The 19337-nt window shown below is 44.8% G+C and overlaps 1 protein-coding gene across 1 annotated transcript; it reads left to right on the plus strand.

Moving 5' to 3' along the window:
* Window positions 1-14028: 14028 nt before the first annotated feature.
* Window positions 14029-18817, plus strand: LOC137300195 (C1q-related factor-like). The gene is made up of 2 exons (XM_067969276.1): window positions 14029-14613; window positions 18638-18817. The coding sequence occupies exons 1-2, from the start codon at window positions 14029-14031 to the stop codon at window positions 18815-18817; spliced, it is 765 nt and encodes a 254-aa protein (XP_067825377.1).
* The last annotated feature ends 520 nt before the right edge of the window (window positions 18818-19337 follow it).

A 19337-nucleotide genomic window follows, 5' to 3' on the forward strand; every position in this document is an offset into this window, starting at 1 on the left:
GCACCTTTAATGTAGTAAAACGTCCCAAGGCACTTCACAGGAGCGATTATCAAACAAAATTTGACACCGAGCCACATAAGGAGATATTAGGACAGGTGATCAAAAGCTTGGTCAAAGAGGTACTTTTTAAGGAGCGTCTTAAAGGAGATCAGAGAGGTTTAGGGAGTGAATTCCAGAGCTTAGGGCCTAGGCAGCTAACAACAACAACTTGCATTTATATAGTGCCTTTAACGTAATAAAAATGTCCCAAGGCATTTAATAGCTAATAAATGCTGGCCTTCCCAGTGACAGCCGGATCCTGAGAATGAATTTTTAAAAATCCATTATTCTCCTAAGAATACACAGAAAACAAGAATGCCAATATAACCATCCCTAATGGCCTCAGTTGGCCCTGTTAAATATAATTGCTAATAACCTGTGGAATGTGGCAAATATGGAAATACTCTCCAAATGAAGATAGATTGAAAGGATATATTGAATAACTCAAATACTCACACACTGATGCTTCATTCATTTGAGTGTGTGGGTACTTAATTCACAAAATTGTCCTTTACAAATTTAAGTCACTTTCCTTGTTTGGGCAGCGAGCCCTTTCCGACATTGCAAAGCTTAGTACTTCAGACTGTTATAAAGTTAAAGGGTCATCCGAGATGAATGAAAGGATTGCAAGTCCACAGTTAAAGTATCGGTGATGAGATGAAAAAAGAACTTAGAAAGGCTACAGCACGGAAGGAGGCCATTCGGCCCATCGAGTCCGTGCCGTTAGGGATGGTTATATTGGCATTCTTGTTTTCTGTGTATTCTTAGGAGAATAATGGATTTTAAAAAATTCATTCTCAGGATCTGGCTGTCACTGGGAAGGCCAGCATTTATTGCCTAGTAAATGCCTTGGGACATTTTTACTGCATTAAAGGCACTATATAAATGCAAGTTGTTGTTGTTGTTAGCTGCCTAGGCACTAAGCTCTGGAATTCACTCCCTAACTTGCATTTATATAGCACCTTTCACGACCTTAGGATGTTCCAAAGCGCTTTACAGCCAATGAAGTACTACTGAAGTGTGGTCACTGTTGTGATGTAGGAAACGCGGCAGCCACTTTGCGCACAGCAAGATCCCACAAACGTCAATGTGATAATGACCAGTTTATCTGTTTTAGTGATGTTGGTTGAGGGATAAATATTGGCCAGGACACCGGGGAGAACTCCTTTGTCCTTCTTCGAATAGTGTCGTGGTTTTTTTTAAGTCCACCTGAGAGGGTTTAATGTCTCATCCAAAATATGGCATCTCAGACAATAAAACATTCCTTCAATACTACACTGACTTCATGTTTTTTCTGAAAGTGCATGCCTTTCGTCGATGTATTTTGTGATGAGGATAGAATTTTTATCTGGGTACACTCATATGCATATGTGAATGTATATATTTAAAATACGATAACCCAGTTTATAATGGAAGCTATTCCTTGTCTAAATTTAAAATGGTAGGCTGGAGATTGGCTGTCTGTAAGATGGGATAGTTTACTATTGATCAAGAATGAGTTAAGAAAAAACATTTGATGTGGACAGAGTTTAAAATGATAATGATAATTTTCACGGTATCGATATACTAACTCAACGAGTGGAAGATCTAGGTTTCAGATCGAAGGGGTGTGGTCTGAATTCTGGATTGGAACACCTTTGTAGAGTATATTCTGGAAGCAGGAGATATGCCCTGTCAGATGACTACTGTCTCTGCAGTTAGCCACATATTCAGCTTGCTTTACCCTTCAGAGAAGATCTCATACAGTCTCTCATGTACTTTACATTCCACTGCAGCTTTACCAGGTCAAGTCTGACAACAGGAGAATGGCTGTTTGGTTTAAGCGCGGGGACTTTGAGCGACAGTGAGGGCCACATGTGATCATAGGGATCAGAGGGGAATTGCCTGTGGGATGATAACCCACATCCTTCCAAAAGGAGACACCCTGAATAAGAAAAACAAAGCAGCAGGTCCTCAGAGTGGACTTGTGCCGTTTATTTGTTTGAGAGTAAGATCAAGCAATGAGGCCTGCTAGCACACAGCTCTCGGGGAATTATCTCAGTTTGTTTGTGGACTCACCTCTATTAATCTCATGCCTCTTCCTCAGCTGGAAATATAGGCCCATCAAGCAGTTCCGAGGCATGCAGCTTGCCTTTAAGCAAAACAGAGGAAACAAAATGAAAATAGCATTAGTAGTTTGTAACACCATGGAAACTTTCAAAAGGGTTAAATGGGTTAAAATGCAGAGAGAATGTAAGATGAGTCCTGAGTCCATGGGGTATTCTCGCTATGAGCTACAGCAGGACATTCATTAATGCTGTAATTGATGTTGTCCGACTGGTTGAAGGCTGGCAGTGTTTGCTGAGATCTCTCACTTCCACAGGAAACTCAGTACGTAAGGAGAATGTAAAACAGTGAGCTCCCACCTTCAGGAGCCCTGCGACTGTGCCAATGGGCACAAAGTGGTGACATTTAAAAGCCCCAGTGCTGTGTCATCATTGCACCAGACACATGGCGGGAGTGATTTCAAAAGTGCCGTGTTTAATTCCCATCCAACCATGGTGGGTAAATGTATTGTTCGGTGTGGAACTGAACCACGCAGATGAGGAAGGGGTACTGCCCAGTGTGTGAGGAGGGAAATGATCTCAACCAGTGAGTGCTGGGAATGGCAATTCAAAGGGCCTCAGTCTGCTTTATATCACTGAGCTAGAGATAAGGAAATCCAGGGTTCAGCTAGCGATCGCAAGGTCAGTGACCTCTTCTGGAAGGGTCATAGGGACATGGGTGAGGACAGCATCAGGCTCAGCTGTGATGACCCCACAGTTGAATAACTCGCCAAAGCAGTGACAACAAAACACAAAAAAAATGTGGGATTCTCTCCCCCAAAAGGTTGAGGAAGCTTTCAAAACTGAGATCGATAGATTTCTCTTAGGTAACAGTATTAAGGAATATGGAGCAAAGGCGGGTAAATAGGTTTGAGCTAGAGATCAGCCATGGTCTAATTGAATGGTGGAGGAGGCTCGAGGGGCTGAATGGTCTTCTCCTGTTCCTATGTTCTTGATACAGCTTTGCACTGAGGAATACTGATCCACTGAGCAATGACTGAGGTAGAGAAGCTCGATGCACAGGCCATGGTCTAGGCAGACAGTGCCTGTACATGGAATTACATAGAATGTACAACACACAAACAGGCCATTTGGCCCAACAGGTCCATGCTGGACTGGACCACTGTTGTTCACCATTTCTCCCTCATGTGTTTATCTAGCTTCTCCGTAAATGTGTCTATGATAGTCGCCTCAACTACTCCTTGTGGTAGCGAGTTCCACATTCTCACCACTCTCTGGGTAAAGAAGATTTTACTGAATTCCCTATTGGATTTATTAGTGACGATCTTATATTTATGACACCTAGTTCTGGTCTCCCCCTGCAAGTGGAAGCACCTTCTCCATGCTCCATGTCTACCCTATCAAACCCTATCATAATCTTAATGACCTCTATCAGGTCACCCCTCAGTCTTCTCTTTTCTAGAAAAAGCTCCAGCCTGTTCAATCTTTCCTGATAGGTATAACCTCTCAGTTCTGGTATCATCCGAGTAAATCTTTTTTGCACTTTCTCCAGTGCCTCTATATCCTTTTTAAAATATGGAGGCCAGAACTGTTCTCAGTACTCCAAGGTTCTATACAAGTTTAACATAACTTTCCTGCTTTTCAATTCTATCCCTCTAGAAATGAACCCCAGTGCTTGGTTTGCCTTTGTTATGGCCTTATTAACCTGCATCACTACTTTTAGTGATTTGTGTACCTGTACCCCCAGATCCCTCTGCTCCTCTACCCCATTTAGACTCTTATTATCCAAGCAGTATGTGGCCTCCTTATCCCGAATACCTCAAACTTATCTATATTGAAATTCATTTGCCAATTATAAGCCCATTCTGCAAGTTCATTAATGTCTTCCTGTATTTTGTCGCAATCTTCCTCGGTATTAACTATGCCCCCCAATTTAGTGTCGTCCACAAATTTTGAAATTATACTTCTGATTCCCAAGTCCAAATCGTTTATGTAAATGGTGAACCACAGTGGTCCAGTACCTTGTTGAACACACTTCCCACCTCTTGACAGTCTGAGTAACTACCTTTAACATTTACTCTCTGTTTCTTGTTTTGTAGCCAGCTTGCTATCCATTCTGCTACTTGTCCCTGACTCCACATGCTCTGACCTTAGTCACGAGTCTACTATGTGTTATCTTATCAAAGGCCTTTTGAAAATAATAAATATATTACATCTACTTCATTAATGAAGTCTACCTATTCTGTTACTTCTTCAAAGAATTCAGTAAGGTTGGTCAAGCATGACTTTCCCTTTTGAAATCCATGCTGAATATTCTTTATCATATTTTCGGTTTCTAGATATTTTTCGATTACATCTTGATTTCGGATTTCATTATCTTTCCTATGTTAAGCTAATTGGTCGATAGTTCCCTGGACTTGTTCTATCTCCCTTTTTAAATATAGGAATCACATTAGCTGTCCACCAGTCCTCTGGCACTATTCCCTTTTCTAATGAATTTTTATATGTATGTAATAGCGCCTCTCTTCATTAACTTCTTTTAATATGCGCAGATGCAATCCATCCAGACCAGGGGTTTTATCCTCTCTAAGTTTGATTAGTTTATCAATTATCTCCCCCTTTCTATCTTAAATATCTTTATATCTTTTTTGATCTCTTCTATTGTCCTGCCCACCTTGTTAGTCTCCCTGGTAAATGCTGAGGCAAAGTAATTATTTAATATTTCTGCCATTTCGCTGTCAATACCTGAGTTTATCGTGTGTATCCCTTAGTGGCCCTATCCCTATCCTGATTTTTTTTGTTATTTATGTATCTCCAGAATACTTTACTATTTCTTGTTCTATTCTTTGCTAATTTAATTTCTTAGTTTCTCTTTGCCTTCCCAATTGTTTTTTTAACTTCTTTCCTAACCTTTTTGGATTCCCTTTTGTCATCCTCTCCTTTGTTGTCTATGTTCTTAGAGTATGCCTTTTTCTTTAGCTTCAATTTTGCCATTATTTCTTTATTCTTCCATGGTGGGTCATTACTGTCCAGTTTTTCTTGCTTTTTAGTGGGATATATTTCTCCTGGATTCTTTTGGTCACCGTTTTAAATGTTTCCCACCGTTGTTCTATTTTTTTGTTTATCAGTAAATATTTCCGGTTTATTTTCCCTAGTTCCATTCTCATCCTCTGAAAATCAACTTTTTTCCAATTTATTACTTTGGTCTTTGTCAAGTAATTATGTCCTTCTCAATCTTTATCTTAAACCTTATTATGTTGTGATCATTATTGCCTAGATGTTCCCCTATGCTTACTTCTCTTATCTATTCTGGTTCATTTCCCATTACTAGATCCAGCAGTGATTCTGCTTTTGTTGGGCTTTTTATACAATGAGTAAGAAAGGAGTCCTGCACACATTGTAAAAACTCCATCCCCTGTACCCCTTTCCCTACCTCTTCTTGCCAGGTTATTTGGGGACAGTTAGAATCTCCTATGATTATTAATCTATGTCCTTTACTCATTTCACATATTTGCTTACATATTTCTTCCTCCACCTCCTTTCCACTATTAGGTGGTCTGTAGTATACCCCTATTAGTGTGAGTGATCCCTTCTCATCTTTTATTTCAACTCATATGGATTCTGTTTCTTTCATTCTGTTAGTTATGACCTATTCTTCTACTGCCATAATGTTATCTCTAATTATTACAGCTATTCCACCCCCACTCCTTCCTTCCCTCTCCTTTCTAATTATGTTATAGTCTCCAATATTTAGTTGCCAGTCCTGTTCTTTATGTAGCCATATTTCAATTATTCTACTACATCTGGTTCCTCACTATGGATTATTGCTTTCAGTTCTCCCATTTTATTTTAGATACTGTACAGGCAGTTTAATTCATCTTTAATAGTTGTTTCTTTTACTTTATTTTTAACAGTCATTTTGTACTCATGTTCTATAACTGTATTTGTTCCCTGACCATTTATGTTATCTTTATTCCTTACTCTGGTATGACCTTTTCACTCATCTCCTGTTACTTTTATCTTTAAGCTTTTGTTAATTCTACCAGATCCCTCCCACTATCTTGCTAGTTGAAAACCTTATGCACTGCCCAGTTTACCTTTTCCACTAGAACTATTCCGGTTCAGGTGGAGCCTGTCTAGTGGTACAGCTCCTTCTTTTCCCAGTACTGGTGCCAGTTTCCCATGAAATGGAACCCTTCTTTTCCACACCAATCTTTCAGCCATGCATTCACCTTTCTGATCTGACTATCCCTATGCTAATTAGAATGTGGCTCAGGCAGTACACCAGAGATTACCACCTGTGAGGTCCTGTATTTTTTAAATTTAGTTCCTAGCTTCTGATATTCCCTTAGCAGGACCTCCTCCTTGTTCTTCCTTATGTCATTGGTGCTGACATAGAATCATAGAATCATAGAATGGTTACAGTACAGAAGGAGGCCATTTGGCCCATCGAGCCCATGCCGGCTCTTTGTAAGAGCAATTCAGTTAGTCCCACTCCCTTGCTCTTTCCCCATAGCCCGGCAAATTTTTTCCCTTCAAATATTTATCCAATTCCTTTTTGAAAGCCACGATTGAATCTGCTTCTACCGCCCTTTCAGGCAGTGCATTCCAGATCATAACCACTCGTAAAAAAGTTATTTCTCATGTCGCCTTTGGTTCTTTTGCCAATCATCTTAAATCTGTGTCCTCTGGATCTCGACCCTTCTGCCAATGGGAACAGTTTCTTTTTATTTACTTTATCTAAACCCTTCATGATTTTGAACACTTCTATCAAATCTCCTCTTAAGCTTCTCTGCTCTAAGGAGAACAATCCCAGCTTCTCCAGTCTCTCCATAAAACTGAGGTCCCTCATCCCTGGAACCATTCTAGTAAATCTCTTCTGCACCCTCTCTAAGGTCTTCACACCCTTCCTAAAGTGCGGTGCCCAGAATTGGACACAATACTCCAGCTGTGGCCGAACCAGTGTTTTATAAAGGTTCAAAGCAATTTCCTTGCTTTTGTATTTTATGCCTCTATTTATAAAGCTCAGGATCCCATATGCTTTTTTAACTGCTTTCTCAACCTGTCCTGCCACCTTCAAAGATTTGTACACATATACCCCCAGGTCTCTCTGTTCCTGCACCCCTTTTAGAATTGTATCATTTAGTTTGTATTGACTCCTCACTCCTCCTGCCAAAATATATCACTTCGCATTTCTATGCATTAAATTTCATCTGCCATGTGTCCGCCCATTTCACCAGCCTGTCTATGAGATGAGGAGGAATTTCTTCCCTCAGAGGGTCGTGAATATTTGGAATTCTTTACCCAAGAGGGCTGTTGATGCTCAGTCATTGAGTTTATTCAAGACTGAGATCAATAGATTTTTGGACTCGAAGGGAATCATGGGATATGGGGATCGGGTGGGAAAATGGAGTTGAGGTTAAAATTAACTAATAATTCAGCTTTAGCACAAAATTTCCAATTCCAGTTATTTACATTGCTTATTCAACATTTTAGCAAAAAATGACTTGGAATGGTGGAGCAGGCTCGAGATGCCGTATGGCCTACTCCTGCTCCTATTTCTTATGTTATTATGTTCTTATGTTCTCTTGAAGTCTATTACTATCCTTTTCACTGTTCACTACACTTCCAAATTTTGTGTCATCTGCAAATTTTGAAATTGTGCCCTGTACACCACCAGTCCAAGTCATTAATATATATCAAAAAAGATTGCCCTGCATGACTGCAAATTAACGTTCTGTTTAGTGGTTTGCATGACACATCATTCCAAAGTGAGGAGTGACGTGGGTGATGGTCCCAACACCCAGAAGGAACGGGTGGTTCTTCTAAGAATGGATGGTCCTTCATTGGAATGGTGTATGTGGAAGGTGCTCTGTTTCACGAGTGGGAACGGACCAGCAACTGTGTGATACACTCATGGTATCTTCAATGATGTGAAGAGAATGTCATATTCTCACTGATTATGCACAGCAATTGGATTGTTTGTGACGGGGCAGTATGATACTGCAATGGAGGCATGTGCTTAAGTATTCATAAGTACCTCTTTCAGTTCCTTCACAGATGGTAGTTCAATCAATTTGAGCATCCATCAGATGAGCATCATTCACCATACATCAATTACACTGTCATTAAGGACCAGCCCAAGTACAGAAACATCAAGAGATAGAAATACAGTTGACTCCTCTTAATTCAAAGTAGCTTAATTAAAATTATCTAATAATTCAGCTTTAGCACCAAATTCCCAATTGATTGTGTTATCTACATTGCTTATTCAACATTTTAGCAAAAAATGACTTTGAATTATCAGAAGTAGGCTGTAGTGAGAATAAGGGACAACTGGGTCTTTGACAAGAATTAGTGGCTCATGTTAGGTCACCAGCTGTGTGCTGGGGGTCTTGCGAGCTGTCTGCCCATTGGTGCATTGATTTCAGGTCTTGGTTTCCAGCAGAGAACGGTAGAAGATCTGGACCATGTTGAGAAGACACTTAAATTCATAATCACAATACTTGAGAGAGTTGACAGTTGCTTGTTTACGCACTGAACAGATCCACACAATCAAGGAGGGTTTGTGAAACTCTCATACAGGAATATTGCTCTGCACTCACACTGATCAGTGATCCCTTCACGAGTGGCTTCTACAGACATCAAGGAAAGCACCAAGACCCCCCTTGCAGCCCGCATAAAGGATGGGTTAATTGCACCTGCAGACCAACTCACTACCTGAAGGAATCAGACTCTACATTTATAATTGTTCACTTTCTGGGCCAAAGAGATTGATTGGTAGTCATTAACAATTATCATCTTGTTAAATGGGTACTTATGCTGTTAATTACTAGATTTAACTTTCTGTGGAGAGTTTAACGGACAATTAATGTGCAAATGCAGCAACTTCATGAAACTCACGGGGTGGTTGAGGGTAAGATGCCATTTTCACAAAGCTAACAACGGAGCGGCACAAATTGTCCAGCAACTTGTGGCGATTCGTAATTCATGGGGAATCTCCTCCTCGGCACAAGTTGCTCACCGATTTGCACATTAATAACGGTGTGCATCGTTCAGACGCCATTACTTTTTCAGCAAATTCTGGCCCAATGTGTTCTTGAAAAAATGAGCCAAAGCTCCATTAAAGTATTGTGATGTTAAATGAAGCTTGGCACCAATTCAGTCTGCTTAGGCCTTGACTGAGCTGGGAGCTCGCTTGTCCCATCTGCAGTGGGCCAAAGGGAAACTCCATGAGTGATGGAGCTCTTAGAGGGGCCAAGGCTCTTTAGCCTTTTGTTGTTTTATAGTTTCTAGGACAATTTTAGTACAGTCCCCACCATTAAAACATTGCTTATATCGGCCAAAAAGCGAAATCCGTTAACCATTTACATTAACGTCAATTTTAAAGTTGCCGGTTAGAGCATCTTAAGACCTCTGTTTATGTAGTCCAGAAACAGTTGTGTTCACTCACCAGATCGCACCTTGTTTACTGTGCTGAAAGCAACAACAATCATAAGTACTTGTAAATAGCATCTCTTTGCACTGAAGCAAAAGCAATCATACGTAAATACAGTAAGTGTGAACCACAGGTATATACACTAGTAATGTACTGTCAAAGTGCTGCCCTGTTATACTGACCATCACCTATAACAGGCAAATCGCCTGTGCACAAACACGCCCACCATAAATGAAAGGGACTGTACTGCCTTCTGTTACCATTTTATGTTCCAATTTTTGCAAAAATTTGGAGAATTTTTTTCTTTCTTCTAATTCACTGGAGATCCAACTGTAATTAAAATATTTCCAAAACCTTAGCAAAACAGGAGGTAGGGAGTGTTTCCAATTTTCAAACTGTTGGTCTTAAAAACGGATTCCTAGTTGCGTTTATGAGACTTTTAGATCGTGCCCCTCAAGGTTACCTAACCACCAAATTGAGCAGAACAGCTCCCTTTCTATATCCCAGAAACAAGTTACTGGGACTTCTTGGATTTTGAATGTCCGAGCTCTCAGATTCAAGAAGAATCAAGTGCAAACTGACCAGTCGTAAAGTCTGAGTATATTTGAAAATCGTGTGCTAGATTCTTTCTCAAGCCCGTTACCAGGGCAACGATAAGAGCAAACTCTGCAAAGTTGTATAAGGAGAGGCCTGGTACAAGAATTTGGCTTTAGCTTGCTGTTAAAGTCCCCATGCACAATGACTGGATTCCACAGGGCCTTGACCCAAACCAAAACCTCGATAAAAATATATCATTTTTGCAGCAATCTGAATAGCAACAACATAGTAAGAGCCAGTTAGCATAGATTGTGAAATGAGATTAATGGATTTTTGTTAAACAAGGGATTTAAGGGTTACAGAACCAAGACAGGTAGATGGAGTTAAGATACAGATCAGCCATGATATAATTGAATAGCGGAACAGGTTCGAGGGGCTGAATGGCCTCCTCCTGTTCCCATGAACAGACTCTGACAGACCTACACGATTTGTTTGAGAAAATTACAAATGAGTTAGATGTCCCTATGTTGTAGTTCATTTAAACTTTCACAAAGCTTTTGTAAAGTTCCACATGAAAGACTTCAAATTAAATGCCATAAGAATCCAGGGAAGAACATGGGACTGGATGAGAAATTGGATTAAAAGGTAGTAGAGAGTTCTTATGTAATGTTAAACAGGGCAGAGGTGTAAATTGGCATGTCATGTCTTATCTGCATGAACAACCTAAATGCAGGAACTAACTGTAAGTTTGTTAAGTTTCTAGGTAGCACTAATATTGAGGATGTGGTTAAAGAGTCACAGAAAGATTTAGATCAGTTCTGAAAGTGGGCAAACAAATTTCAAATTAAATTTAATACAGGCAAAAGTGAACAAATAAATAATAAATACAGGTATAAAATGAGTGGAACAAAATTAGTGCAGGGAGATTTAGAAAGTGACTTGGGAGTGATGATAGACTTGTCATTTCCAATGTTAAAAGAATGTGAAGCGCCAAAATGTAAATAGATTGTTGGGATGCAGAGCAAGAGCAGCAGGGTAGAGGTTTGCAGAGGTTATGTCTCACTTGGAATATTGTGTTCACCAAGCTTCACGGAGGGCCTGCATGCATCATAAAGGGAGCAGAGAAGACTGATCCCAAGTATAAAGGAGGTGAACTTGAGGAAAGATTAAAGAATTAAGGTTTGCTGTCCACAGAGAAGGTTAGCGTGAATCTCATCAAGCTATCTTGGCATAGAAATTTGGGTATGCCTATTTTTGGGCGTGGGGGGTGCAGGATACAATCCCCATGCGTGAGTGGTCAGGTCCGAGGTGCCCTCAATATTGGGCCTCGGACATCATGTCAGTGCAGCCAGCAAGCTGCACAGAGCGCCAGCGAATCATGATTCAAGATTGAGCCACTGCTGGCTTTGACGATTGGTGGCCAGGTCGGGGGGATCAGTAACCAGGGGTGGGGGGGATGCAGGGGGATCGGTAACTGGGGGAGGGGGGGAGGGGATTGGTGGCCGGGTCAGGGGGGATCAGTAACTGGGGGTGGGTTGATAGCTGGGTTGGGGGGACCTGTAGCCATGGGGGACGGGCGTCAGGGGTTGGTGGCCGGGTTGGAGGGTATCAGTAACCAGGGGTAGGCTGGTGGCCGGGTCAGGGGGGATCGGTAACACGGGGTGGGTTGGTGTCCGGGGGTGTGTGGCCCGTGTTCCTTTAATGTGGGGTCGGGAGGAGCACTCCCGCAAAATGAAATGAAATGAAAACGTTGCATGAACAGGCTCTCGTGATTCATCCTGTCGATACTCAGAGATAAACCGAGTGGGAAATTTTTTTGATTATTGTCCAAAGATATATTAACCGGAAACATTCATACCCAGGTACCCGAGGAATATCTAGAAAACAAAAATAAAATCAAACAAGCAGAAGACGGAGGAGGAATGAGATGGGTGGCAAATGAGGCATTGATAAGGACAACAGATCATTAATGTTTTGATTGTGTGGACTCAAACAGCCAAGGGAATTCATCGCATCTCATTCCAAACAAGCTCTTGAGTTCAGACATCGGATTATATTAGTATGCAGCGTGTCGATGGTGTTTAATCTCCATCACATGCCCTGATCTGCCTGTGGTCACTTTACAGCAATAAATAATATGAAAATCAATTGGGGAAGGATGGGCTAAAGGATGTTGATAAATGGACGAAAGGATTGGCCTTGTGCTGAGCTGAGCGGGACCCAGGAGACCAGACCCACTGAAATGGTGTGAACGAGACAGACAGAAAAAGCAGGCGGTTGATGGGTAGAAGTGACAGTGATAAAGGGCCAGAGGATTTCATACAAACACCTTTCCCATTCCAGTAAAACTGTGTCACATTCCTCAGTGCATTACAAGCAGTTTTAAACAGTCTCCATACACTGAGAAATGGGACATAACCATTTCTCCTGAAGCCTAGAAGTCATTGTTGATGATATTAAGATCTCTATAATCCTCAAGGTGCTGTTTGTGGGATCTTGCTGTGTGCAAATTGACTGCTGTGTTTCCCTACATTACACCAGTGACTACACTTCAAAAGTACTTAGTTGACTGTAAAGCACTTTGGGACATCCTGAGGTCGTCAAACGTGTTATATAAATACAAATACTTTCTTTCTTGACATTCTCTGTTATTTTAATGGAGCTGTTAACCCACGAAAGGCACAGAAATATCATTAAACAATAACTTTTAGGCTCTGTGGGTTATTTTAAATGGGTTAATGACTCTGCTAAAATGGGCAGTGGGCATGGAGAAAGGGGGGGATTTTCAGAGCAGGTGCTGGCACCGGTACCCTTACCCCTACCCGTGTATATTGTGGGGGGGTTACAGGGTGATGATCTGTGCCGCGAGTGTGTGCTCGGGAAGCTCCGCCCCCCCCCCCCCCCACCGGGGGGGCCTTCATCCACAACAGCAATTTTCACCCTTAAATCATTCCAACTACAAACAGGAGTTTCCCCCTGTCTCTGCAAAGAGCAACTGGGACATCTGCTCAGACTGCAATCAGTTTCCAGTTTTGGGAACAGGGTGACAGTAACAGGCAAGAGAAGACCTTTGGCCCATCTTAATCATAGAATCTTACAGCACAGAAGGAGGCCATTTGACCCATCGTGCCTATGCAGGCTCTTTGAAAGTGCTTCATCTCCCCCGCTCTTTCCCCATGGCCTTGCAAATTTTTCCTTTTCAAATATTTATCCAATTCCCTTTTGAAAGTTATTATTGAATCTGCTTCCACCGCCCTTTCAGGCAGCGCATTCCAGATCATAACAACTCACTGCGTAAAAAATTCTCCTCATCTCCCCTCTGGCTCTTTTGCCAATTACCTTAAATCTGTGTCCTCTGGTTACCGACCCTCCTGCCACTGGAAACAGTTTCTCCTTATTTACTCTATCAAAACCCCTCATCATTTTAAACACCTCTATCAAATCTCCTCTTAACCTTTTAGCCCAAAATCTAGTTCACCTATCCCCAGTATTCCCATGGTGCATCTCTAATAACCCTGAATCCTATTTGTTGACCAGATTCTGTCCAGTGGGGGTCACACTCAGCCCAAATGGAGCCCGCCTCTTCTCTTTTTTCTTTCCCTCTTTAGTTTTTTCTTCCACTCTTGGTGTGGTGCCTGCAGATCGTTATTGTGATGCGAAATGTTTTCTAGCAGCAAGTCGCCAGTGCCAGGGACAGACAGTGCAAGTAGTCTCAGAGCCAAGGGATAGGGAGGGCTTTGCAATCGTTCATTTGCGATCCCGGTCAGCTTGGGGGCACTCAAGGATCTGGTATATAAGGAAGACTGAGCGTCACTTCCACTCACAACCCAGCTGCCTTTAGACTTTTCCCCTGCTCCTCTCTCCACTGAAACCAGCAAGATTTCGTCCATCAGGAGACCCAGCGAGCGGTCACACTCCAGGTTCAACATTGGTCGCAAGTCCCTGATCGCAGCGGCAGTCGGGGTGGCGATGGTGTTGATTCTGGTGATCGTGATCCCGGTGCTGGTCAACTCTCTGGGCACGGCTGCCCACTACGAGATGCTGGGCACCTGCAGGATGGTGTGCGAGCCATACCTGGGCAACAACCCCAGTGCCAGCCCGGGGGCCGAAGCTCTGACCGAGCACGGCTTGGTCTCGCCGCCCTCCACCCTGGTCCAGGGACCTCAAGGGAAACCTGGACGTCCTGGGAAACCAGGGCCACCTGGGCCACCCGGAGAGACGGGAGCACCGGGGCCAATGGGACCGGTGGGGGAGAAGGGAGAAGCAGGTAGACCAGGGCTGCCTGGCACCCCTGGATCCGGGACAGGTGCCATCAGCGCGGCCACCTACAGCACGGTGCCCAGGGTGGCATTCTACGCCGGCCTGAAGAACCCCCACGAAGGCTACGAGATCCTCAAGTTTGACGACGTGGTGACCAATTTGGGCAACCACTATGACGGTTCAAGCGGCAAATTCACCTGCTCCATCCCGGGCACCTACTTCTTCACTTACCATGTCCTGATGCGGGGCGGAGATGGCACCAGTATGTGGGCAGACCTCTGCAAGAATGGCCAGGTAAGGGAGGGTGAGTAGAGGAGGCAGGTGGTCCTTACCCCTCGAGCCTGAGGCACCCAGCAACCCTTCACCCCCGGGGGTCGGTTCCAAGTCCATTCACCCGCCCTCAGGTCCACCGTCCCGGCTCCGGGTCTGTGCACATTTAGGGTTTGGGCTGGGACCTCGGGCAGCTGGGGGGGGGGGGGGTGGGGGGGAATGTCTCGGGAGAGAGGGGTGGAAAGCGAAAGGGGGTGAGGGAGACGGAAAGGGGAGAGAGGAAGGGAGGGAAAGAAGGGGAGGGAGAGAGAGGGTTAAGAGGGAGGGATGGAGATGGAAACGGCGAGAGAGGAAGAGGGGAGGAAGAGATGGGGTGAGAAGGGGAGGAGAGACTGCAAAAGGAGAGGGGGAGAGGGTGATAGGGTGGGAGCGAGGGATTGGAGGGTTTCAAAACTTTGAATGTTTTGTAGCAGGTCCGTCCTCTCTCTCTCTCTTTGCCTCTCTTTCCTCTTTCATTTTCCCTCTCCTCTTGTCTTCCACTCTCATTCTTTTTGCGTTTCTGTCCCCGTCTCTCTCTTTCTTTCCCTCCTTCTCCTCTCAGTCTCTCTCTCTCTCTCTCTTTTACCTGGTTAAATCCCACGGAATACCCGGTTAATCTGCTCAGATCTCTGCTCCCTGGCTCTGACCAGTTTGGCTGTGAGTGCGGGCGAGGTCCCAGTGGTGGATCAGGACTTGACCGTGTGGCTCAGTGAGGTCCCTGGATCCAGAGCCGGACTGGCACAGAGCCAGTGTACAGGCAGTGGGGACCTGCACTGGGACAGAGGCGCTTGGCCACTCTTACCTGCAGTCAAACACCGGGCAACCTGTCCCGACCAAAGGTGAACTTCTGGAGACCCCGGTAGATCAGAGAGTGAGTGAGTCGGGCGGAGAACGGCGCGGGTCGGCGGTGAGCGGCTCCCATTGACTGAGGCTCATCCCGTTAACACGGGCTGCTGCTTTAAACCTGGTTCCGAGTCTATCCGCCAATCTATTGGTCTCCCGTTCCCCTGTATCCGTCTGTCTCACTTTATCTCACTCCCGTCTTCAAGCAGCAGGGAATCACTGCGGAGCCTCCTTATTCCTCTCCCCCGTCTCCTCCCATCTCACACACCCATGGGTTACAGTCAGGAGGAGGGATTCACCACCGTCTCTCCCCTCCTCTCTCTGCCTTTCTCTGTCTAAGTCTCTGTCTCTGTTTCTCTGCATCTCACTCTTTCTCTGCCCCTCTCTGTCTCTTCCTATCTTTCTCTCTATCCCTGTGTCTCACTCTCTCTGTCATTCTATCTTTTTCTCTGTCTCTATGTCTCACTTTGTTTTATGTCTCTCTGTGTCTGTCTCTGTGTCTTCGTTTCTTTCTCTCCTCAATGGCTGTAAAGCGCTTTGCGATGTCCTGAGGTCGTGAAAGGCGCTAAATAAATTCAAGTTATTTTCTTCTTTCTTTATCTCACTCTGTTCCTCTATTTTTCTCGTGCCTCTCCCACTTCTGTCTCTGTCTCAGTCACCCTCTCCCTCTCTGTCTCCTTTTCTGTGTATTTTTCCATCTCTGTCTCTCTGCCACTGTCTCTATCCATGTCTTTCTTTTTATCCTTCCCTCTGTCTGTTTCTCTTTCTTTCCACCTCTTTATCTGTTTCTCTCCCTGTCTCTTTCTTTCTCTGTTTGTTTCTGTTTCCCCATCTCTGTCTCCATTTTTTGTTCTCTCCATCTCTCTGTTTCTGTTAATCACTTTATCTCCAACTCTATATCTTTCCCCTTCAATCTCAACAACAACTTGCATTTATATAGCGCCTTTAATATAGTAAAACCTCCCAAGACACTTCATGGGAGTGATTTTCAAACAAAATTTGACACCTAGCTAAGGAAGGAGATATTCGGATAGCTGACCAAAAGCTTGGTCAAAGAGATAGGTTTTAACGAGTGTCTTAAAGGAGGAGAGAGGTAGAGAGGTGGAGAGGTTTAGGGAGGGAATTCCAGAGCTCAGGAAATAGGCAGCTGAAGGCACGGCCACCATGTATCTCCATCTCTCTATCTTACTGTCTCTCACTTCATCTCTCACTCTGCCTCTCTCTCTGCCCCCCCCCTCTCACTCATTATCTCTCCTTCTCTATCTCTTTCTGTTTCTCATTTGCTCTCTCTATCTTACTCACTCTCTCTCTCATTCACTGCCCTCTCTCCGTCTCTCATTCGAACTCTGCCCCCTCTCTCATCCTTTGTCACTGTCTTTCCACCTCTCTCTGTCATTCTCTCTCTGCCTCTCTCCTTCCCCTCTCTCTGTGCCTGATTCTTTCTCACCCTCTCTTTGCCCAGTCTCTCCCACTCTCTCTGCCTCTATCTCTCTTGTTCACCTCTAACCTTTCTCTCACTTTTTATTCTCTCTGTCATTGACTTTCTCTGTCACTCACTCTCTCTCACACTCTTTGCCCCTTTCTCTTCCTCTCACTCAATCTCTGCCCTGCCTCACTCTCTCTGTCACTCTTTCCCTCTCTCTCACACTCTGACTCTTTCCCCTTCTATCTGCCTGTCTCTCTCTATCCCTATCTTTCTCTCTCCTCATTCATTTTTGCCCCTTCTCTCTTTCACTATCCCTCCCCTCTCTGTTTTTCTCTGCCTGTCTTTCTTTCGATTTCACTTTCCCTCAATCTCTTTCTCTCTCTTTCATACTCTCACCATCTCTTGCTGTGCCTCTATCTTACACTCTTTCTGTCCTTCTTTCTCTCTCACTACCTCTCTAGCTTGCACTTGCTCTGCCTCGGTCTTTCTGTCTCTCGCTCCCCCTCTCTCTCACACTCTCCCCTTTATATAGCTCTCTCACTTTCTCTATAACTCTCTCTCCCCCTCTCTCTACTCTCTCCCTCTATATTGTCCCTCTCTCCCCATTATAGCTCTCTCTCTCTCCACCCCTCTCTATCTCTTCTGCTCTCTCTAGCTCTCTCCTGCTCTGTATCTGCCTCTCTTTGTCCCCCTCTATCCCCCTTTCTTGCTCTCTCCCTCTTTCCCCTCTCACTCTATCCCTCTATCTCCATCGCCCTCTTTTGCCCTCTCTATCCCTCTCTCACCCCTCTCTCTCCCTCTATCTCTCCCTTTATACCCCCTATCCTCTCTATTCCTTTCTCTTTCCCTCTCTACTCCCTCTCTCTCTATTTCTTTATCCCTTTCTCTTCCCCTCCCACTATCGCCCTCTATCTCCCTATCCCTTGCTCCCTCACTCTCTTCTTTCCCCTCTCACTCTATACCTCTCTCTATCTCTCCCCCTCTCTCTCCCCATCTACATATTTCTCTCCCTTTTTTCTCTATCCCCCTCTCTGTCCTTCTCTATCCCTCTCTCGCTCTCTCCCTCTCTTTCTCCCATCTTGCTCTATCCATTTATCTTTATCCCTCACTTTCTCCACCTCTATCTCTCTCTATCTCTCTCTCCCCTCTCCTCTCTCTCTCTCTCTCCCTTTCTCTGTCTCCTTCTCTCCAACCCTCTGTCTATCTCTCTAGCCCTTTCTCTTCCCCTCTCTCTACCCCCTCTATCTCCCAATCCCTCTCTCTCCTTTCCCCTCTCCCTCTCTCTCCCTCTCTCTCCCCTCTATCTCTATCCCCCTCTCTCTCCCCCTCTCTCGCACCCTTTCTCACCTTCTCCTCGTCCGCCTCTCTCACCCCTCTCTGTCCTCCCATCACCCTCTCCTCTCCCCCTTTCTCTCTTCCCCTTTCTCTCCCTCCTCTCTCTCTATCCTCCCTCTCCCTCTCCCTCCCCCTTGCTCTCTCCCTCTCCCCCTCTTTCTCTGAGTCTTTGCTCAAATGGTCCCTTTCGCTCTCTCTATCCTCCCTCTCCCCCTCGCTCTCTCCCCCTCCCCCTCTCTGTGTCTTTGCTCTAATGGTCCCTCTCGCTCTCTCTATCCTCCCTCTCCTTCTCCCCCTCTCTCCCCCTTGCTCTCTCCCTCTCTATCCCCCTCTCTCCCCCTCGCTCTCCCCCTCTCCCTCTCTCTCTCTCTGTCCTTGTTCTAATGGTCCCTTTTGCCCCCTAAGGTCCGCTCCAGTGCCATTGCCCAGGACGCTGACCAGAACTATGACTACGCCAGTAACAGTGTCATCCTGCACCTGGACGCGGGGGATGAGGTCTACATCAAGCTGGACGGGGGCAAAGCTCACGGGGGCAACAACAACAAGTACAGCACCTTCTCAGGATTTATAATATACACGGACTGAGGCGGCAGCCCCCACACCAGGATCCGCTGCGGTTCGAGGTGCCGTGTGGCTTGCATCGGCACAGCCACTGGAATGGGGCCATCGGTTCCCAGACACTGGCTGGAAAAGCGGCAGCTTCTGCCATCTGGGGGCCTGAGCTCACTAACGCTTAGTCTGTTAAAGATATTTATCTGATCAATTGATTACTGTTTGAGGCTAGGGGCCGCCGGTGTTGCTGCGTCCAGCGGGTATTTCATTGGAGAGTTTCTTGCAGTGATGTTGGATTTGGATCATTTTCAACTCTTTACATGGATCTGCGAATAGGACCCCTTTTATGAATCAATTCTAAACTGGTATCACCATCAGCACCTCTTGGGATAGACAGGGAGTCCCACCCTGGATAGACAGGGAGTCCCACCCTGGATAGACAGGGAGTCCCACCCTGGATAGACAGGGAGTCCCACCCAAGATAGACAGGGAGTCCCACCCGGGGTAGACAGGGAGTCCCACCCGAGGTAGACAGGGAGTCCATCCCTGGATA

Source organism: Heptranchias perlo, chromosome 30 (assembly GCF_035084215.1).
Source record: "Heptranchias perlo isolate sHepPer1 chromosome 30, sHepPer1.hap1, whole genome shotgun sequence".
Taxonomy (NCBI): Eukaryota; Metazoa; Chordata; class Chondrichthyes; order Hexanchiformes; family Hexanchidae; genus Heptranchias; species Heptranchias perlo.

Excerpts from the sequence above, each read along its gene's own strand:
- LOC137300195 (XM_067969276.1), top strand. The coding sequence starts at position 14,029 with ATGGTGTTGATTCTGGTGATCGTGATCCCGGTGCTGGTCAACTCTCTG. Across the intron at positions 14,614-18,637 it reads ACCTCTGCAAGAATGGCCAG|GTCCGCTCCAGTGCCATTGC; the intron begins GTAAGGGAGGGT and ends TTGCCCCCTAAG.